This window comes from Chrysoperla carnea, chromosome 2 (genome assembly GCF_905475395.1).
Source record: "Chrysoperla carnea chromosome 2, inChrCarn1.1, whole genome shotgun sequence".
Classification (NCBI taxonomy): Eukaryota; Metazoa; Arthropoda; class Insecta; order Neuroptera; family Chrysopidae; genus Chrysoperla; species Chrysoperla carnea.
In genome coordinates, this window is record NC_058338.1 from 77,775,006 (window position 1) to 77,798,460 (window position 23,455).

General features: G+C 29.2%; 2 protein-coding genes and 3 non-coding genes across 5 annotated transcripts; 3 read left to right on the forward strand and 2 right to left on the reverse strand.

The window, feature by feature from the left end:
* The first annotated feature begins 767 nt into the window (after window positions 1-767).
* On the forward strand, window positions 768-6,791 carry LOC123291846 (GRB2-associated-binding protein 1). The gene is made up of 8 exons (XM_044872275.1): window positions 768-975; window positions 1,042-1,170; window positions 1,263-1,440; window positions 2,451-3,111; window positions 3,680-3,794; window positions 4,709-5,065; window positions 5,252-5,509; window positions 6,469-6,791. Exons 1-8 carry the CDS (start codon window positions 895-897, stop codon window positions 6,709-6,711), a joined length of 2,022 nt encoding a protein of 673 aa, XP_044728210.1. The 5' UTR covers window positions 768-894; the 3' UTR covers window positions 6,712-6,791.
* A 1,406-nt stretch (window positions 6,792-8,197) lies between these two features.
* On the reverse strand, window positions 8,198-8,391 carry LOC123294328. The gene has a single exon (XR_006535082.1). It is a non-coding gene; the product is annotated as a U2 spliceosomal RNA (small nuclear RNA).
* Window positions 8,392-11,895: 3,504 nt separating this feature from the next.
* Window positions 11,896-12,089, forward strand: LOC123294329. The gene has a single exon (XR_006535083.1). It is a non-coding gene; the product is annotated as a U2 spliceosomal RNA (small nuclear RNA).
* A 535-nt stretch (window positions 12,090-12,624) lies between these two features.
* LOC123293612 (lysozyme-like) lies at window positions 12,625-15,685 on the forward strand. The gene is made up of 4 exons (XM_044874490.1): window positions 12,625-12,654; window positions 12,735-12,901; window positions 13,602-13,757; window positions 15,474-15,685. Exons 2-4 carry the CDS (start codon window positions 12,760-12,762, stop codon window positions 15,605-15,607), a joined length of 432 nt encoding a protein of 143 aa, XP_044730425.1. The 5' UTR covers window positions 12,625-12,654; window positions 12,735-12,759; the 3' UTR covers window positions 15,608-15,685.
* A 385-nt stretch (window positions 15,686-16,070) lies between these two features.
* Window positions 16,071-16,264, reverse strand: LOC123294330. Its single transcript, XR_006535084.1, has one exon. It is a non-coding gene; the product is annotated as a U2 spliceosomal RNA (small nuclear RNA).
* Between the last annotated feature and the right edge of the window lie 7,191 nt (window positions 16,265-23,455).

Genomic DNA, 23,455 nt, shown 5'->3' on the forward strand with positions numbered 1-23,455 from the left:
TAAAAAAATGAATTTACAACATAGAATTTACACACATTATTATTAAGTTTTATAATAAAAAGCCGTAGAATAGTATAATTTAATGAAATACCATATAAAATGTAAGTAATTAATATCATACAGTATGTCAACAAATTTGACAAGCCCGTACTTTTATGTCACGTCCGTATAAAAATTTGAATTTCCATTTTAGAAATTTTTAAATGCCCTCACTAAATTTGTACTTTTATTAATTAAAATTAAAGTAATTAAAAAGATATTAATTACTAAAATAATGGTTTAGTTGAAATGTCCAGTCATTAAAGTTACGGAAGAAAAATATTTGAACAAAATTTAAATTTCTGAATATTCCCTATTAGTGCACTCTTTATATTCACATATTATATAATTCTCAATAGTTATGTAATAGGTAAGTAAAAAAAAATTAACAATTATTTTAGATTAATTATAATTCCTATATTTTTCGATTATAACAATACACAAATAAATTAAAATGGTTAGTAATTTTAACCATTATACGTCATTCGGAAAATAATCGCTTATCGCTGATTCAGTCTGAATGCACCCATAATTTAAAAACAAAAGAATGGTTTAGCTGGAATTATGGACACACCAATAAATGACTCACTAACCCATAGAATACTAAAGTTGGTTACCCTGTAAAAATATGTCTTGTCTTCAACTGGATGTCTTTTACATACTCAAAAAAAAGAAAATATAATGTAAATTGTAAATAAATATTTTATTTTTTATTTTAATATAATGATTTTATTGTATTCAGTTCTAAAATAGTATTAAACGTATAACTTAAGTAAAAAACGATAAGTGTTCAAAACAAGAAAATGTATTAAAAACACAAATATTAAATTTTTTTTAAAAATATTTTTATTATCAATGTCAACTTCATCTAACCAAGAAGTAGTACACGAAGGGTGGCTCACAAAGTCACCACCTTCGAAAAGAATTTGGCGTGCTGTAAGTTTTAAATTTATTATTTAAGTCATTCATTTCAATGAAGACATTAATTTTTTTGTGATTTAGCGATGGCGGAGACGATGGTTTGCTCTTCGACAATCTGGCGAATTACCTGGACAGTATGTTTTAGAGTATTATACAGATAGAAATTGTAGAAAATTAAAAGGACGAATTGATTTGGATCAATGTGAACAGGTAATTTGTACTTCAAAGGGTGTTACCATTTTTTTTTATGAGGTGTCAAATTTCACTAATACAATTCTTTTGTTTATTGTGTAATAATATAGGTGGATTCTGGATTAACTTATGAACAACGAAAATTAAAGTATCAATTTATGTTTGATATTAAAACACCATCACGTATTTATTATTTAGCAGCTGAAACTGAACAAGATATGAACAGTTGGGTGGAATGTATTTGTCAAGTTTGTTCATTGAAAGTTTATAACAACGATTACCCACAGCGTAAGATTTTCTAAAGTTCTTTCTTTTTTTTTTTTGTAACTGTATTTTAATATTTGTGTAAGAGATACTTTTTCATCAATTTTGGACTATTTATTATGACTTACAAGTGAAATTTACAAAATTAAAAAAACCACCGAAAAATTTTTCGGGTACGGAACCCTAAACTCGCACTTTAGGCATATCTAAGAACATTCTCCATTAAATTACCCCTTTTCTTAGAGCCTTCTCCAAACTGAACCAATTTTGAGCATCATCGTCCATTTTTTAGTTGTTACGGGTACGAAACCCCAAACTCGCAATTGAAATATAGCTAAGAACACACTCTCCATCAAATTACATTTCAAACGAAACAAAAAAAAAAAAAAAATTAATAAAAATTGGTTCATTCGTTCAGGCGCGACGATGCTACACAGATAGTGCCGACTTTAAAAAATATTATTTTTAAATCACATTCCGGCTCTTCTGTTCAGCAAAACTATCAATTATGTCATTAAAAGGTCACTATTTCATATTTTTAAAAATTTTCTTTCAAATTTTTTCATTTTGTGGGGGCTTATTGGCGCTGCCTTATCCTCCTATATGGTAAATCCGGCACTGCAGACAGATACACACACATAGCGGTTAAACTTATAACACTCCTTTTTTTGGTTCGGGGGTAAAAATTCAATTATTGTGTAGTAAATTTAACTGAGACAAAGCGTGTTAGTTACTCAAATTGCCCTCACTGAATATTCTTCAATTTTAAATTTGTCGCTAGAATGGAAATTTCTCGAGTCCTTGATAACAGCCTCAGCTAGCTAATTCTTTCAAATAAGCGAGAAATATTTGCTTGATAGGCATTGAGATATTTCATCAGCATCTTATAAACTATCGATTTATCGGGATTATATCAGAGCCCATTTAAAGCATTTTTCATTAGAAAGAGTTTGATCGGTTCTTTAGATCACCTTGTATAAACCTAGTAGAAAATATTAATGTTACACTTAGACAAATTTTACTTTTTCTTCTAGAATTACCAACAAATTTACTTCCAGAAGTTGAGGCAATCGAAATAACAGAAGAATCAAATAATGCATATGAAAGTTTTAGCGGACCATATATTCCAATATCGCAATGTATAACCGGAAAACCCCTGACGTCACCGACTGGTGCACAAACCTTACCCAGATATAATAATTCAAATAATGAAGATAATTTCGGTCAAACATCAACAATGCCATTTACACCGGTTAAACAAAATGTAAGGAAAAATTCCCATACTGGAAGTTGTAATGCATCATTAGATTGTAAATTTTACGATTCACCACGTAAACATGGTATGTTAAATGAATCACAATCGTTGGATTATACAAATGTGAATATACCGAGTGATTCAAGTCCAACATTACAAAGTCCAACGGATTCTGAAAGTGTGTTTACCGATGAAGAATGGTTGCATTCAATGCCAAAATTACCATTAAAACCACGTCAATCTAGACCATCGGATGCTTCATCGATTGAATTCGATTCAAATATATTATCAGCTGCACAAAAATTTACTAAAATTAATTTAGCTGAAACGAAATCTGTTCCACCACGACCACCTAAACCTTTACATTTACTTGGAAATGGACCATCACATAACTATTTAAATTTAGAAAATTCAAATTCGAAACCCAGTATTGCTGAACGGTAAGTTATATTTAATTTTATTGTATTTTTGCACGCTACTGTTGCCAAAGACGTTTTTTTACGAAATTTTATGCTAACTAGCTTGATACCCGCCCGCTTCATTGTGTTTAAAAGTAAACATTGGTAAAGATCACCGTGTTATAGCCTTCACTTCCCTTGCTCTCACTTATCCCCTTTCCATAACACTCGAAATAGGGATAGTGATTGTTTTATACAGGTAAAATATATGTACAGTTTTCAATTTATAAAAATTTTAAAATAGTCATAATTCATTGAGTATATCAGAACAGATGGCTATGAATTGTATTTTTACATTTTAACAGAAATCTTTATGCTCATAGATTGCGCAGTTAAATGTTAAATTGAATTGAATTTATTTATTTTTAAATATATCTTTCTAAATTAAAGTTCATGCATTATTCCGATGCATGAACTATATTATTGTACAGTTTCATTCAAATCCATGCATTAGTTTTTGTGTGAAAGCATAACACACAAACAAACAAACATTCTTACTTTTACATTTATAATAAAAATTATGTAATTTTTAATTTTTTTGTTTTGATAGGCGTGCAATTAAAAATCAAGAAAAGCAATTAGCGAAAGAAGATTCAGATGCAAGTGGTGTAGAAGCTGCTGCTGTTAGTCCGAATGCTGTCGTTAGTCCGAATGATATGAATTTGGTATGTAAAATAATTTGAATTATAATCATGACATTTTTATAAAATGTTTTCCATTAAGCAGTGGCAGATCAAGAAATTATGCACCCGTAGGCGCTTCAAAAATAGCGTACCCCGTAATAAAAATTTATCGATATAGATCCTATTTTTTGATATCTGCCTTGGTTTTCGAAATATCGAAAGCTAAATAATTAAAAAAAAATTTCAATTTACGATATTTTGAAAATTACTCCAGATATCGAAAAATTTTATTCTTACTTTTCATCTTATATTGTCAACTTATAACATAATTCACCATCAAAATTGAAAAAATATATTTTTTTTAAATTTGTGTCTCCACTACCGTGCTCATACAGCCTTAATTAGTAGGGCGCAACGGTTTTTCTTTGTTTCCACTAATTTATTAATGTTTTACCTTTAGTTTAAATATTTTTTTTTTAATTTTCACCGACTACTTTTGCAGAAATCTATGAAACATATCATCCATCTACAGTTTTACAATAAAATCAATGTTAAATATGCCTACTTTTGAAGTCATTTGTTTATTTAAAAAATCAATCAACACCCCTTAAAATTTTCAGAATTGATTTAGACTTAGTCGAACTTCATCCAAAAAAAAAAATCAAGCTTTTTAATTAAAGTTTAACAGGTTAAAATTTTTTTGAGCCAAGAAAATATTTACTTGCTATCATGCTAAGAACATATTTTCTTACAACTAGTATGGTACTAGAGCTAGTAACGATTTCGAGAGAAATACGTTTTGTATCTGAGATCGGTACATCCTTAAATGGTACCTCATACTCATCTCTTTTAAGTTACTCTTAATGAAAAACCCTTTACATTTTTTTAAATGTTTTTAAACTTTTAACTTTTTTATTGACCTAACAGTGTTCATATAATTTTACTGTTTCATAAAGGTAATTGCTGATGATATGTACGATTTTCCACGAACACATCATACATCAGAATTAGATAACAACAACAAAGAAAACCAGAATCAACGGCCTCAGAAGCATTGTTACAATAATGCTGCACCGGTTGTTGTACCAACAAGTGGTGGCAGCGATACACATGTTTTCCGTTACGACATATCACCATCGGCAGTATCATCAACTGATACTACAGCTGGTGGACCTGAATCTCAAATATTTCAGTATGATTTCAATACCGGTGATGAAGCAACTGATGAACCAGCCTCACCATGTTCACAAAGTTCATGTTCCACGACAGCAATGTATTCAAATGTTCCATCACCGTTGCTTGCACCAAATCAGGTGAATATTTTACTAAAAGGGTATTTTTTAAATCATAAGAAATATAATAAAATTTGAAAGCAAAAAATTTGTCTTAAAAAAAAGATAATTTTTTATTTCTATGTGGAAAGGTATATTGATTAAAATGTCCCACCATGTAGTTATTTTCAGTTATCTATATAATAAAAAATATTTCTGTATTTATAGAATGCAGTTACGCCACCTGCTGTAAATCGTGGTTTAAAACCACGTGGATTATCAAATTCAACATCAATTCATTCGTTAAATGATACAGCACCAAGTGTTAATCGAAAATTGAAGCCTGTTTTACCTGTTAGAAATGCACAATCGTCATTAGATAATCATTCTCAAGATGGGGGCGAATATGGAAATATACGTAGAATTGAGATGCGTAATACGAATTCTCGAACAAGTAATTGCCATAATGAATTTGAAAATATTTCGGTATGTATTTTTTACTAAAATTAAAAATTTGTATACCATGCATATATGTAATATGCAAGGCATACTAAGTTTAGTCTCAAGTTTGTAACGCTTAAAAATATTAATGCTATGGCCAAAATTTTCATATAGGTGTTTATAAAATCACCTAATTAGGCCACTTTCGGTTGTCTGTCCGTCTATCCGTCTGTCTGCCAACACGATAACTCAAAAACGAAAAAAGATATCAAGCTGAAATTTTTAGAGCGTACTCAGGACATAAAAAGTGAGGACGAGTTCGTAAATAAGCAACATAGGTCAATTGGGTCTTAGGTCCGTAGGACCCATCTTATAAACCGTTAGAGATAGAACAAAAGTTTAAATGTAAAAAATATTCCTTATAAAAAAATAAACAACTTTTGTTTGAAACATTTTTTCGTAAATATCACTGTTTACCCGTGAGGGCGCAAATTAGGCGTAAATTCTATAGTATGTAATTATGGGAATATCAGTTATGTATGTGTGACATGTATGTATGTGTAATGTGACAGAGTCATCAACACTGTCTATGCATGGTATGTCAACAATTAACTCTGTCAATTGTTTGTTTTTACTTGTTTAAATATATATTTTCAATTTTGATGGTGAATTATGTTATAAGTTGACAATATAAGATGAAAAGTAAGAATAAAATTTTTCGATATCTGGAGTAATTTTCAAAATATCGAAAATTGAAAATTTTTTTTAATTATTTAGCTTTCGATATTTCGAAAACCAAGGCAGATTTCGAAAATTTGTATTCTTATTTTTCCGTCTACATTCATGAAGTTATAACAAAATTCATCATCAAAGTTAAAAATAAGGTACAAATAATTTCAATCCTAAATCTAAAATTGCCTTGGCTCTCGTATTACTTTAAATCAATGAACTCGATTAGTTGTTATTTTAATTTGTCAATAATTGTATTTGGTATTAATTTTCAGGTATCACAATCGAATGCAGCAGATTCATTAACAAATTTTGATATATTACAGTATTTGGATTTAGATTTAGATGTAGATACACGAAGTTGTAGTTTAAATAGCTTACAACAGCAACCACCACGATCAAATAACAATAGTAAGAAAACTGTATATAAAACAGTTGATTTTGTTAAAACAGAAGCATTCAATCGAACAAAAAAAACATTGGAAGCTGAACGTAAACAACATCCAAGTGATCTTTAAACTTTAAAAAACAAACACAAGTGCATTTATTAAAACATTCAATCAATATTATATATTATTATTAATTATAATATAGTCAGTCAGACCTAAAGTGCAATTTTACTTTTTTTAAATGAACTTTTTATATTTAAAAAAATTAAAAAACAAAAACAAATTATATTTGTATTATTCAATAATGTTATTATTTTGTATTAATTAAAAATGCTATTATATTTAAAAACTGTTGTTTCTTTATTTATTTGTTCCAATCTAATTAGGGGTGGGTCATTTTAATATATAAAACTAAATATCTCGTTTTGTAGTAAATTAATCAAAAAGTAACTTAAACTTAAAAGTTGCAGAGTTTGATGGGGGACATCATGTTCTAACATCATATTGGACCTAGTTCTTCGGGTTTCTTTAATAGTCAATTTAGATCCTAAACGGCAAGAGATTGAATAACACCGTAAATTAGACAGTTGATCCCCTAAAAAATCTAATAATTTTTGATTAAAAAGTTTTTTCGAAAAACGTTAGTTTTTGGAAGAAATGCGACTTTTTTTTAAAAGTGTGGAGTGACTATTGTCACCGCCACGGATGATATCCGTGTTTTTAATTTCAGACACCATTAATTAAAGTCACGGATGAAGAATTTTCTTTAGCAAATGCCACCCTGTGATTCACGAACTGGCCATGCCTTTAATGGGATCGATTTAGTACGAGTTTGCATAATTTGTAATTAATTTTTATTATATGTACTTGTAGTTCAGATATGTTTTATGTTTATCATTTAAAAATTTTTATCTCCTATTTTTACCATCGCTGGTTTTATAAAAACACTTTAAATTGTCTTATAAACAAATACCTGCCATTGATACAGACTGTAAAGAGGATGATGGATGATGTTCAATCCCAACTCCCTATGCCTCTTGTGTGTACCCAAAGAAATATCCGTTTAAAGAAATTTTTTTGTAAATTTTGATATAAATACAAGTGATTTTTATGTTCTATAACCTTCATGATTTTTATCTTGAATAATTTTTGGTTATAAGAATTATTATTATATGATGTATGTATGATGTACTAATAATAATATTATACAAGTGAAAACAAACAATTGACTGAGTTAATTGTTGAAATACCATGCATAAACAGTGTTGATTACTCTATCTCTTTTCGTTTTTGAGTTATCGTGTTGACAGACAGACGGACAGACAACCGGAAATTGACTAATTAGGTGAGTCTATTAACACCTATACCAAAATATTTTTCGTAGCATCAATATTTTTAAGCGTTACAAACTTTGAACTAAACTTAGTATACCTTGCATATTACATATATGCATGGTATAAAAACACCTTGACCTATTATTATGTGTTTATATTATGTACGATGCCAATATATATTACATATCCCCGTTTAATTGGAAAACCTTAAATGAGTAGTGTGATTTTTCATCTATCAATTAAGAGAACAAATTTCCTGAATGTATATAATTTTTATTTTTTTAAATAGGGCCGATCCCTGTGGTACTGCTATACCGGGTCAACCCGCGGTAGAAGAGGAGCAAGCTCCTAACATTCTACCATGTTCCAAAAAGAAGTTTAATATACTGGTCTCGCAATGCGAGACGTACCAGATATTAAGCTGATAAGAACAGACACTACACTTTGATCTTAGCTCATTGAGCCGAGAAGCGATAACAAATATCGGGTAAAAATATGATTATATACCTCCTAAAAGAACAACTCACTTGCGAGAGTTTAAAAATAAATAATAATTTTGCGAAAAGGATGTACACTGTAAGAAAGAAAAAGACGAATATATGGTAAGCGTACCCTATTGAAGTAGTACGATACCGTGTAGACTGTAGGTGAATAGGTGTAGAGTGTGATACAGGTAGGTTGGTACCTGTCGCTAATATAAATACCTTAAGTAATAAATAGGTACAATATATCTAAATACAGAGTCAAATTGTTTTATATCGTACTTGTAGGATATATGAAATTCTGAGGACTCCAATTTGTTTGAATATAAATCAATCATTTTCTAAAATGATTTTTCTGAAAATTCTGAGATATCAACTAAAATCGGTTTACGAGGAATTATATTAGTTAAAATATTCAGTCGGAAAATCAACCACATTTTAGTGGCTATGGATTATTGTAAGTAATTATCGCTCTAAAATAAAAACTTTTCGTTTAGAATTTTAGGCGATATCTATAAAACTAGACATTTCCTTCTCTCCCCTCAGATTATTTTTGCCCTCTTAAAGCTCTCTGATTTCTCAGTCTGAACATTTCCTTTTCTTCCCTCAGATTATTTGAGCCCTCTGAAAGCTTTCTGATTTTAAATAATATAAAAATCTAGAAACACTTCTTTTTTTAAATCATCAAAATCGAAGCTGTTATTGAGGACTTACATTCAGTTTGAGGAGAAAAACATTCATTTATACGACTATTAATACTTCAAATAATTTTATGACTGTGAGGAAATTGTTGAGTTAGAGAATTTCTAGAACATGAAATCTAATCGACAAACAATTTTTTATTAATTGAAAATATTAACATTTTTCGATGTGACTGTTTTAATTTAGCAGCTGAAAATTGAATTTTCCGGCCGCTATTTGGAATTTTCACATTTTTATTGCCAGATTCGAATTCTACGATCCCATAAGCCCCCAGGTTGGTATTTTCATCGTCATTTATTTTTTCAAAAAAGTTTCGGGAGTTTTGGGGCATATAAGTCGAATTCCCGAAAAAGGGAGTAGGGAAGAGTCACCACCTAATTTTAGGAGCTTTTCTTATGTGCAATTACGAACAAAATGAGCCATGTTAAATCAAAATCGGTTAATTATCGAAAAACTTAGATAGTCGACCCTGAATTTACATTCATTAACTGCACTGTTCATCTGCCAGGTTTTAAGCAAATCTGCAAATCATCTGCCAGGCTTTTAAGCCCCCCCCCCCCCCAAATCATGCCAGGCGATGATAACTCGTTTAATTGAATATAAGACTTTAAAATCGTGTAAGTTTCAAAGTGCCTCAAGAACATTTTTTTCATAGGAAAAATTGCAAATTAAAATCACCTGCCAGGCTATTTTAGCCCCCACCAAATCATGTTAGGCGATGATATTTCGTATGAATGAATATTAGACTTTAAAATGGTGTAGGTTTCAAAGTGCCTCAAGAACATTTTTTACATAGGAAAAATTGAAAATTAAAAATTTCATAGCTCACTAACGCCCTCCAACCTCCCAGCCAGGTAGTCGATTGCACCATCCACTCATTCGCAAGTTATCAACTTTAATATTTTCAATGTGCCTCAAATATGTACTCAAAAAAGCCACTCAGCTCTTAGGGTAAAACTACTGCATGCAATACACAGATCTACTACTTTTTTTCGATTAGGTACTGTGATTAGATTAAGCTAAAAACATGTTGCTTAATTCAATAGTACCTACTTTTTTTATACATTTGAAGTATTTATTTCACAATACCTTAAATACACTAGTCCAAGCAAATTTGCCAATTGGGTCTTGGGTCTGAACTACTCATTTTGTAAACCGCAAGAGATTTAACAGTAATAGGCCAAATTCAAATTTATATAAAAATTGTTTCTTATCCAAAAATTAGCAACTTTTATCTGAAACAACTTATATCTAAAACGTTTTTTCCTCAATATCGTAAATTGTGGTGTCCATTTTATCCAAAACTATATAAAATCGAGGGTTGAAAATTTGTGGGTAGCTTCAACTATGTAGTGAGTTTTGTGAAATATTTTTGAAAAACAAAAAAAAAAGAACAAATAGAGACCGAAAGACCGCCATAAATGTGTTGGCTTTTTAAAATTTTTTAAGTTATTAAAAATAATGCAAGCACTGATATTCAACATTGTCTATACAGGGTATTTCAACAATTAACTCAGTCAATTGTTTATTTTCACTTTTTTTTTCCTAATTAAATTACAACTTTTTGAATGAAAGCTCCTCTATATATACAAAATTTATAGGTCCTGTTGAGGATTTTATTGACATTTTATGATAAAATAATACTTATTACATTTTTATATTATTTTCTTTATTAGTTTCATTTTTGTATTCGATATTTAATATATCTAAATTCTAAAAAAGCATTTTGAAAATGGATACGTATTATGTATATATGTATAAATATATATAATTTGCCAGGTGATGTGAAAGTACGGGTCTCGCAAATTCTTTTTAAAATTAAAAATTTTAAGTAGGCAAATGTCTTATTCAGTTATTTGCTTGTAGTACACCTATAATGGATACTTGACATTGAAATTGTAATAATAGATACCTACTAAAATTTTTTTAATAATATTTTCAATTAATAAAAAATTGTTTGTCGATTAGATTTCATGTTCTAGAAATTCTCTAACTCAACAATTTCCTCACAGTCATAAAATTATTTGAAGTATTAATAGTCGTATAAATGAATGTTTTTCTCCTCAAACTGAATGTAAGTCCTCAATAACAGCTTCGATTTTAATGATTTAAAAAAAGAAGTGTTTCTAGATTTTTATATTATTTAAAATCAGAAAGCTTTCAGAGGGCTCAAATAATCTGAGGGAAGAAAAGGAAATGTTCAGACTGGGAAATCAGAGAGCTTTAAGAGGGCAAAAATAATCTGAGGGGAGAGAAGGAAATGTCTAGTTTTATAGATATCGCCTAAAATTCTAAACGAAAAGTTTTTATTTTAGAGCGATAATTACTTACAATAATCCATAGCCACTAAAATGTGGTTGATTTTCCGACTGAATATTTTAACTAATATAATTCCTCGTAAACCGATTTTAGTTGATATCTCAGAATTTTCAGAAAAATCATTTTAGAAAATGATTGATTTATATTCAAACAAATTGGAGTCCTCAGAATTTCATATATCCTACAAGTACGATATAAAACAATTTGACTCTGTATTTAGATATATTGTACCTATTTATTACTTAAGGTATTTATATTAGCGACAGGTACCAACCTACCTGTATCACACTCTACACCTATTCACCTACAGTCTACACGGTATCGTACTACTTCAATAGGGTACGCTTACCATATATTCGTCTTTTTCTTTCTTACAGTGTACATCCTTTTCGCAAAATTATTATTTATTTTTAAACTCTCGCAAGTGAGTTGTTCTTTTAGGAGGTATATAATCATATTTTTACCCGATATTTGTTATCGCTTCTCGGCTCAATGAGCTAAGATCAAAGTGTAGTGTCTGTTCTTATCAGCTTAATATCTGGTACGTCTCGCATTGCGAGACCAGTATATTAAACTTCTTTTTGGAACATGGTAGAATGTTAGGAGCTTGCTCCTCTTCTACCGCGGGTTGACCCGGTATAGCAGTACCACAGGGATCGGCCCTATTTAAAAAAATAAAAATTATATACATTCAGGAAATTTGTTCTCTTAATTGATAGATGAAAAATCACATTACTCATTTAAGGTTTTCCAATTAAACGGGGGATATGTAATATATATTGGCATCGTACATAATATAAACACATAATAATAGATCAAGGTGTTATATAATATTATTATTGGTACATCATACATACATCATATAATAATAATACTTATAACCAAAAATTATTGAAGATAAAAATCTTAAACGGGTATTCCTTTGGGTACACACAAGAGGCATAGGGAGTTGGGATTGAACATCATCCATCATCCTCTTTACAGTCTGTATCAATGGCAGGTATTTGTTTATAAGACAATTTAAAGTGTTTTTATAAAACAAGCGATGGTAAAAATAGGAGATAAAAATTTTTAAATGATAAGCATAAAACATATCTGAACTACAAGTACATATATAATAATAATTAATTAAAAATTATGCGTAAAATCAGATTAAAATTTGTTATAAATATGCTACAAATTATTCAGTTAATTACAATTAATACAATTAATTTTTGAAATAATTACACTCATAGGTATGTGACATACTTATAAAGTAAATATAAGTAAATAATTTTAAATATTTATTATTAGTTATATTTATAAATTTTTCCAGATTGAATTAATTACAATAATTGAAAATGAAACTCTTCGATTTAATTTCATATTGTTTATGTGCTTTGATATTACTAATTTGCATCAATGATTCGGAAGCGTGGGATCAATGTGAAGTCGCAAGACAACTTTCTAGTCACGGTTTTGGTAGAGACGAATTGGCCGATTGTAAGTAATCTATTCGTAATCTATTCGATTGATATAAATTTGATTTATAACGTAATTAAATTAATGTATTCAAATGGATAAAAAAACTGTTTGAAAAAAAAAATTTTGCGGGTGCGTACATAAAAATATACAGAGGGGTGCATTATTAAATACACAATAATAAAAAGAAATATTTTCTTTTTTATTAGTTTGATTATTTGTAACGAGAAAATAGTGTATATCGTCGCATGGAAGTTTAAAAAAAGAAATGTCTGCAATTCAAACTTACTTCTTTCGAGGCGTGCAATTTTGGTTTTAGTACCTATATTATATTATTAACTATATCTACTTATGCACCTCACCGTATAAAATAAATTGGATTTTGGGAATTGAAGAAACTAAAAAAAAAACAGATTTAAATTACATTCATTATCTAAAAAGTGAAATTTACAAAATTTAAAGAACCCATGACAAAAAACAGTTTTTTCACAGTAGCTCTCCCCAAACTAAATCAAAATTATCTTTCAATAAAAACAAATTAAATCGGGTTATTCGTTTAGAAACTACGATGCCACAGACAGATAGATACACAGACACATATTGCGATCAAACTTGTGACACTCTTCTTTTTTTTCTGTTCGGAGGTTTAAACAACAACAAATTTGGAAGAATATTAAAACCCAATAATTAATATTGTACCTAATTTATTTCACTTCTTTAGGGACATGCTTAGTTATGAGTGAAAGCAGTGGAGATTTTAGTGTTATTGGAGGTCCAAATACAGATGGTAGCCGTGATTGGGGTTTATTCCAAATTAATGATCGATATTGGTGTGGAGTTGGTTGGGCTGGTAAAGAATGTAATGCTGATTGTTATGGTAAGTTCTAAATTAAGGTAGTCCGGCTGCTTGAGCAAATGGTGAATGTTAATTTTTTTGTGGTAAATAACAGTTCAAAGTCCCTTGATCACAATAAACACAGTCCTGGGGGGCCTCTTGAAAATTTTGAAATATTTCATTTTAAAAATGTGATTTTTAACATAGTACCTTATGGAAGAACTCACATAATGTTAATTGTACAAAAATTAATCGGCGATTGAGCTTCAAATGTTTTCATCATTTTCAAATTTACCACACATTCTGTTTATGCATAAAAACATTAACTTTTATTTGGCGCTTACTAAAAAGAAAAACATAAAAAACTTTTTGACGCTTTTACGATATTTGAGAGCATTTTATTAAATTTAAGTCATACAAATTGCCTAGTTGACTAGTTGACTAGTCTCGTGACGGCCGAACCACTTTAAGTAGGTACTAAAAATTCTACCTTTATTCATGTAGGTATTTTTTTCAGTTTAGAAAGAATTTTAAGAAATTATTAACTTTCAATTCACAGTAAGAACTAGTTTTAAGAAGAGCTACGAAAAAGATGATTTCCACTCGGCTAATTATTTTATGCATGGCATCTGAGAGCGGCTACCCACACTGCGTTTACTAGTGTGCATTTCAGTAGAAAGTTTAAAATCATTTTAGGACAATTTTTATCAAATTATTTCTCATGATTTTCTAGCAATATAATTTCCAGACAGAAATTTGGTTGCTCTACTAACGCGAATCCATCTTTAACTAACGCAGCCGATCTCAGATACAAAACGTACTTCTCTCGAATACATTGCCAGCTCTTGTACCATACTTGTTGCAAGAAAATATGTTCTTAGCATGGTAGCAAGTAAATATTTTCTTGACTCAAAAAAATTGTACCCTGCTCAACTTTAATTTTTAAGCAATCAAATATTTGTTCACTTTAATTAAGGTAGTACGAGCACCAAGGCAATTTTACTTTTAGGGCTGAAATTATTTGTACCTTATTTTCAACTTTGATGATGAATTTTGCTGTAAATTCATGAATGTAGCCGAAAAATAAGAATACAATTTTTCGATATCAGCCTTGGTTTTCGAAATATTGAAATCTAAATTAATTAAACTAAATTAACAATTTACGTTTTTTGAAAATTACTCCAGATATCGAAAATTTTATTCTTACTTTTTGTCTTATATTGTCAAGTAATAACATAATTCACTACCAAAATTGAAATTATATTTTTTTTTTAAATTTGTGTACCCACTACCGTGCTTATACATCCTTAATTAGTCGGGATCAACGGGTTTTTTTTGTTTTCAATAATTTATTAAGGTTTTTACTTTAATTTAAATAGTTTTTTATTTTTTTATTTTAAATTTCCACCGACTAGTTTTAGTAAAATCTATAAAAACATATCATCCAGCTACCCTTTTTCCTATAAGACCAATGTTAAATATATTTTTTTGAAGTGATTTATTTAATTAAATAATCGGTAAATCCCCCCTAAAATTTTCAGAAATAATTTAAACTTAAACCCACTTAAACTTCATGAAGTTCATTTAAAAAAAAATCAAGTTTTTTATTAAAAATTGTCTTGGTTCTCGTACATCCATTAGTATTGAGATAATTCAGTAATTTTATGTATTATGCAATGTGGAAAATTTTCAGAATATTTGCTGTAGGTAAATTTAAGTAAGGAAATTACCTACTAATAATTGTAAAATTGTTTGTAGCTTTCTTGAATGACGATATCAGTGATGACGTACAATGTGCACGAAAAATTCAGGGAATTCATGGCTTGGATGCATGGTATGGTTGGCAAGCGAAATGCAAAGGAGGTCCACCAAGCGTTGATCATTGTTTCTAAAAATATTTTATTGTTAAATGATACGAAGAGCGAACGAAGGTAAGCAATTGATAAACAGGGTGCGATCGAACTTATTCACTAAAAATAAAGTGATATTTTCTGCACATGTATTTAGAATGTTTAACTGCGTAAACAATTTTTGTATTTTCCAATAATTTAATAAATAATGTGAATTGAAATTATAAATTTTTTTCTCCTTCATTTTCAAATTTGTGATCAAATCTATCTCTAATAGGATTTAAGAATGCGGAGTCCATCATATTATTATATGATGTACTGATATTTTAATATTATATAAAACATTGTACCCCTCACCCTCCTCCCCCCATTACCAATTATGTGTTTATATTTTGAAATATATATTACATTTCCGTTTAATTGGATAACCTTAATTGAGTAAAGAGAATTTTCATCTATCAATTAAGAGAACGAATTCCCTGAATGTATATAATTTTTGATTTTTTGTAATAGGGCCGATCCCTGTGGTACTGCTATACCGGGTCAACCCGCGGTAGACGAGGAGCAAGCTCCTAACACTCTACCATGTTCCAAAAAGAAGTTTAATATACTGGTCTCGCAATGCGAGACGTACCAGATATTAAGCTGATAAGAACAGACACTACACTTTGATCTTAGCTCATTGAGCCGAGAAGCGATAACAAATAGCGGGTAAAAATATGATTATATACATCCTAAAAGAACAACTCACTTGCGAGAGTTTAAAAATAAATAATAATTTTGCGAAAAGGATGTACACTGTAAGAAAGAAAGAGACGAATATATGGTAAGCGTACCCTATTGAAGTAGTACGATACCGTGTAGACTGTAGGTGAATAGGTGTAGAGTGTGATACAGGTAGATAGGTACCTGTCGCTAATATAAATACCTTAAGCAATAAATAGGTACAATATATCTAAATACAGAGTCAAATTGTTTTATATCGTACTTGTAGGATATATGAAATTCTGAGGACTCCAATTTGTTTGAATATAAATCAATCATTTTCTAAAATGATTTTTCTGAAAATTCTGAGATATCAATTAAAATCGGTTTACGAGGAATTATATTAGTTAAAATATTCAGTCGGAAAATCAACCACATTTTAGTGGCTATGGATTATTGTAAGTAATTATCGCTCTAAAATAAAAACTTTTCGTTTAGAATTTTAGGCGATATCTATAAAACTAGACATTTCCTTCTCTCCACTCAAATTATTTTTGCCCTCTGAAAGCTTTCTGATTTTAAATAATATAAAAATAGAAACACTTTTTTTTTTTTTAAATCATCAAAATCGGAGCTGTTATTGAGAACTTCCGAGTCAAAACATTCATTGATGCGACTATTAATACTTCAAATAATAGCTTTATGACTGTGAAGCAATTGTTCAGCTAGAGAATTTCTAGAAAATGAAATCTAATCGACAAACAATTTTTTATTAATTGAAATTATTATAAAAAAATTTTAATGGGTAGAAATGAATTAAGCAGAAATGAATGAAACAAAATTAGTGGGTTTCAAAAAAATTCCAATAAGGTCGGATCAAATTTGCCTGTGTTTACAAATTTAATTTTGCTCTATCACATCCAAATTTTATCCAATTTTGATAAAGCAAATATAGGATTCTACTAAATTTTGGGTCAAACTTTTCAAATTTGTCACCAAAATTACCCTAGCTCTAATAGGTTTCTAGAATGTGGAGTCTTGGTTCCGAAATTTTGCACATAAGTGATAGCTAGCGAAAAATTAATATCACAGCTGTAAAGAATTTCTTATTTTATGACGTCATCAGATTATATAGTTTCAATCGAACTAGAAACTTAATCAATGAAACTAGGAATTAAAAATTCAGTTCAGTAGTCAAGAAATACTAGCATGTTTATTGTGTAAAATTAATTTAATTAATATACATAAATGACATAAAGCCTTAAATTTCACAACTTTTGTCTTAATACTTCAAAACGAAAAAGTATCAATTTAAAAAAAAACAACTTGGCCGGATAATTAATATTCTACTACATTAGGTTTCCTTGATGTTTACTCTTATAGAAGCTTTTGAGATTTGAGATTATAATTACGTAATATTCTTACGTAATTTTAGTGAATTTAATTTATTTATATAATTAGAAAGCAATTAATTTGAACTTAAAATAACAGAAATTAATATTTTTGATTTTATGTTTGTGCAAACACTAGCAATTTACAAGCGGATGTGACATACACGTTGCCTATGCTTTACTAAAACTTTTATAGAGTCTATATTGCGTATTCGAGTGGGTCGTTTTTATATGTAAATAATTCTTAAGAATTAAATTTTAATTGAATTAAAATGAAGGATTACGTTGAGTTAAAAATGAAACTAAAAAAAAAAAAACGTTATTTAATTGTATTAAACTCCAGACACATTTATTTTAATCACAACGTCATAATTATTACATACACCACATACATATTAGTACATCATGTATTGTATACATCAGAGATGGTGGTAATATACACAAAAGGATTATAAATTTTTCCGGTCTATGTTTTCCGGTCAAAAAATTGGGTCTAAACTATGTATACTTTGATATATTTCATATAATTTTTGAACAATGATTACAAATGTTCAACAGAGATAATTTGAAAAAATTGATGGAATTTATTTCTTTTTACAACGTTTTCAAAATCGCACCCTACCCCACCATGCCTGTATGTTCCCACGTGGTTACCTGTGTGCAATTACACTTTAGGGGTCATTTATTAATTACGTATGCATGATTGAGCGATTTTTGAGCCCCGTTTCCCCCACGTAAGCATACATAAGATTTCTCGAAATCCTCTTCCCCCTTCTTACATAAGATTCAATCTCGTTTTGCCGAATAATAAAACGTTGTTAGAAAGGATCAGTTACACTAAAACCGACAACTTTAACATTAATCGTTTTATTGATTTCATAATTTATTATTTATTAACGAATAGAAACATTTGCTCCACTAACTGATTCCTTACCTAATGACAAATGTAATGCTTATCGATTATCCGGAAGTGAAGCAATTTTTTTTTTCATGTGTTTTTATCAAAATGCAAACGGGTGATTCTTTTTTCTTAATTTTTAACATCTTTAATTGTACTGAAAGATGTAGCTCGATTGAAAAACGATAGTACACTCAATTATAAGAAGGATTAGCTATAAATGACACAAATTGAGATACAGAACAGTCAGAACAATGAAGTTATTAGAAGTATTTTTAAACATTGAAAATCATATAAATTTACATATGATACATAAATTTTCTTAATTTCTACCATGAAGTAATGGTCATATTGAATAAATAATGGTAATAAGTAGTACATTAAATGTAAATTCATAAATCAGAAGTTAAGAAGTATATATTTATGTCATATATTTATAGCCGTTATCTAATGGCACGTGCGATCTATGTGTTTTAAGCCAACGATTAGTTTAATATGATAGGATATTAAAGTATCTTTTTACATGACTTACGATCATATCAATCATAACAAATAGCTTATTTGTTTTGTATCTTATGTAGCTTATGAAGTAGTAATCTGTAGACGCATAAGTTATGATAATAAATCCTACTAATATTACATAAATGTGAAAGTTTGCATGTTTGTTATTCAATCACGCTAAAAAGTTGACGGATTTGGATGAAATTTGGTACACAAATAGTTTATTACATTTTAATCCCAGAAAATTTTTAGGTTCAATTATGGCTAATAAAGGAAAATGAAAGAAACCACTCGCATTTTGCTAAAACCTCATAGAATGTGTTTCTTAGGTGTCAGATATCATTAGTAAGACATGAGGTAGTGGTGCAAATGTTTCTATTTGTTCAATGTTAAAGTCCACTTAAAAAATTAGTCAATAGGCAACTTGTATGACGTAAATGTTAAGTGTTTGTCGAATAATTGAAAACTATTATACATGTGCTAGCATTCAAACCCGGCGTGGCTTGGGTTAAAATACATCGCATGTTAAATGGTTTAAATAATATTTAAGGATCCATTTTTAACGTAAATATTATAGATTTCTATACTTAGATAATGAGAGACCTTTTCGAGAAAACTCTAGAATATTCAAATAGTTCGTTCTTTTTCACTTGTCAAAATCACTTGAATTTGTTACTCATTACTGTCCACTCTTAAATTCAATTAATTTTCTCTCGACTGTAAACACGATCAGACTGACTGAAAGTCACTGGATTTTGGTTTATATATCGTCGAATATCGAAATTTCTAGTACCAGAACACTCTAAAATATTTAGTTGTATATCACTTTCAAAGTTAGAAACATTTTCAAAAATTTGATTAATATGTTTTCCATTTATTCTCGCTTTGGTTTCTTTTTAGATCCGCGAACTTTGGGGTTTCTTAAGAAAGAGTTGTTCTAGTGGCTTCTGGTTACAAGAATGTTCGAGAGAAGGGTTTTTATTTTATTCTATTATCTTCTATTTTCCTTTTTCTTGTTAGACAATCGTTTAATTTAATAAAATTTATATCCAGACATAATATTTTAATATAAATAACTTACTTTTAACAATAAAACCCTTGAAAAAACACTAAACTTGGTTGAAATAAAAAGATTTAAATTTCGGAAGAAGGCTCAGAAAGTTCGTGTCCGGTTCTTTCTTGATAGTTCTACTGGTCACCAAGAGATGGCGCTAACAGCTGTCGACGGTAAGTTTAAAGTTGATCATGATTATAGTAGTCGGTTTAAACAACATTTTCACATGAGTAAGAAAAGGACAGATATATATTTTTTCACATTTTTGTCACCCACCGCAACCAAACTCCCTTACTTTCACCAGGAGACCAAGGGTTATTTACCGCCCCAACGGGAAGTTGATTGTAGTTGGTGGTAATAGTGAAGACAGAGTTTTCACTATTAGTAGTAGCATTATATGTGCTAGTTAGTAGTAGCATTATATATACGTATAAGCAATTCAAGTTGCCTATTTATTAATTTTGTAAAGCAACTTCAACATTGATCCTTTCTTTGAATTAACAATTTATTGTTTATTAACAAATAGAAACATTTGTACCACTAACTCATATGCCTTACTAATGATATATAACATGTTAGAAACAAATTCTATGAGGTTTTAGCAAAATGCGAGTGGTTTCTTTCATTTTCCTTTATTTGTAATTGCAAAATATTTTACTGTGCTAATAGTATTATACCTTACATAGGCAGGATTAATTAAATCAACATTATCGCCAGCGCATCCACGGGTAAATGCCAGTATTTAAATATTAATATATAGTTGGGTAGGATTAATTTGCCCTACTATAATTGCGAGACTTCCATTTTTTATTTCGTTGTTGCTATGTTTTTGACATACTAAAATTCTAAGAAAATCTAAAAAGGTTTAAGTATGCGTAAAACATTTTTCGTGAATATATCTCTATTCGTCACTCTTACTTAAAAAACGGCAAAGATCAATTTTGAAACTTTTAAATTTCCTACAAAAAAAGTCGCTTTACTTTTCCCTAAATGCAGTGTCACTTTCGAAAAAATCCAATTGAAAGAGTTAAGATCTTCGTTATTTTTATTTAACGCGTACTTCCTTGCACATCATTTTCGAAGCTCAATATAAGGTGTTTTCTTTGCTTGGTATCCACAATAGATAGAATCGAACCACCAGGTTTTATTTTAAGCTGGCCCTTCGCTTTATCCGTTTTATTCTAATACCTCTTGCCATAAATGTATAAACAGTTTATAAAATTTTTATTATTATTAAATGAATTACATTGTTTAATAGTTTAGCCGCTTATAATTTCTTTAATATTATCATTAATTTCTTTAATAGAGTTTATTATTACAATCACAGTTTTGTATTGCAATTATAAAGTTGGTTTATTAGATTTTAGATAGAAAATTTTAAAGCTGTGTCAACCTAGGTGAAATATAAATAAAGAAAATAACTAATAAATTCAGTTATCATGATTATATATTTTATAAGATATTAGGTACACGGTGTTTCAAAATTATTTGGCACAGCAAATGTCCGTTATCTTTATGATTTTGGTTTCTAAATATGTATATGTATATAAACACTTTTTTTGCTGAGAAAATGTTTGTTGGTGTTGGCGCAGGTCCGTACACAATGTTTTTTTTCTCTATGCCCGTGAAATTAAGCTATAGCTATAAAATAATAATTTTTAAGAAACAAGAATATTTTTTTTGTTTGGTTTAACTTACAGGGTGGGCCATTTTAACCTATACACTTAAATATGTCGTTTTGTAGTTAACCAATCAAAAAATAACTCAAACAAAAATTGTATAGTTTGATGGGGGGACATCATGTTCTGACATCAAATTGGACCTAGTTATTCGGGTTTCTTTAATAGTCAATAGAGATCGTTCACGGTAAGAGATAGAATAACACTTTAAATTAAAAAATTAATCCTCATAAAAAAACTAACATTTTTTACCTAAATCATACGCTAACTATGGAAAAATGCTTTAACAAGTCTTGTTTAAAACATGTTCTCAAACAACATTAACTATCGGAGGAAATAAAAAAATAATGAAAATACGCATTTTTCCATAGTTAGCGTATGATTTAGGTAAAAAATGTTAGTTTTTTTATGAGGATCAACTTTCTAATTTAAAGTGTCATTCTATCTCTTACTGTTTAGGATTTAAAATGGCTATTAAAGAAACTCGAAGAACTAAATCCAACCTGATGTCAGGACATGATGTCCCCCATCAAACTCTGCAACTTTTGTTTACTTTTTGATTGGTTAACTGCAAAACGAGATATTTAGGTGTATAGATTAAAATGACCCACTCTGTATATGTTAGTATTTAGGAGTTGATTAGAAATGGGAATCAACTAAAATGGATGTAGACCAGAGTAGATAATTTTTGAAACCAAAAAAAATTACAGTAGGATGAAACCCATTAGAAAAGCAGGGGAATATGATCAAAATGAGAGGAAACATAAATTACGGTCGATCCGAGTTCGGGAAGTGGGAGGGGGTGAGCTTTTAAGGGTAAAAAATGGTTTATCTTGATTTCCGGCAAAACTACAAGTCCTATGGAAAAAAGTTAAATGGCAAAGTTGTAGGCAATAAAAAGATCTACAACTTTTGTATTTGCAATTTTTTCACATAACCTCAAAATTTAGGTGAAAAATTCAAAAAACCAAGTTTTTGGTTTTTTATTTATATCTTTGTCAAAAAAATTTTTTTTTCTACGAAATTTTGTGAAAACTTACCTTATTATGTCCCAAATACACTGTAATTTATTTGATTAAAAATATTTATTTTTTCGCTTCATTTTAACTTAATATCAAAAAAGCACCCTAATTTTCAATCGAAAATTCTGACGTCAAAATATCAGCTTTTTTCAAAAAGTTTGGGGGCTTTTTGTTCCTTGAAATATCTACTTTCTGATGGTGTAAAAAAAATATACATTACTATAGGAAATATTCTTAAAAAATGCAAAAAATTGAAAAAACAAATTCGAAATTTTTTTTTTAATTACTATGTACAATTTCATCAAAAAATGTGATTGCTGCAATTTTTTTAGTTAAAAAGTTTATTTATTTTACTCGAATTACATTCATGTCATAGAAAATCTCATACAAAATAAATATACATGTAAATCGTACTATTGAATTTAGAAACTTAATTCTGATTACGTTAATCATTAAATTTTTTTTTAAAAACGTTAAATTTGTTATTTATAAATACCTTATCTGAAATTCTAATCAGTTATTCATTAGTTTTTGTCTCTTTGGAGGCATTTCTTCATCGTCAGATTCGACAAATCTTTCCAACTCTAGTTGATCGTCGAAATCTTCAAGACCATCCTCTTCGTCTCCAATGTTATTTCCA

Coding starts and splice junctions, on each gene's coding strand:
- LOC123293612 (XM_044874490.1), top strand. CDS start 12,760: ATGAAACTCTTCGATTTAATTTCATATTGTTTATGTGCTTTGATATTA. Junction 12,902..13,601: donor TAGAGACGAATTGGCCGATT/GTAAGTAATCTA, acceptor TCACTTCTTTAG/GGACATGCTTAGTTATGAGT. Junction 13,758..15,473: donor ATGTAATGCTGATTGTTATG/GTAAGTTCTAAA, acceptor AATTGTTTGTAG/CTTTCTTGAATGACGATATC.
- LOC123291846 (XM_044872275.1), top strand. CDS start 895: ATGTCAACTTCATCTAACCAAGAAGTAGTACACGAAGGGTGGCTCACA. Junction 3,112..3,679: donor AAACCCAGTATTGCTGAACG/GTAAGTTATATT, acceptor TTGTTTTGATAG/GCGTGCAATTAAAAATCAAG. Junction 5,066..5,251: donor CGTTGCTTGCACCAAATCAG/GTGAATATTTTA, acceptor CTGTATTTATAG/AATGCAGTTACGCCACCTGC.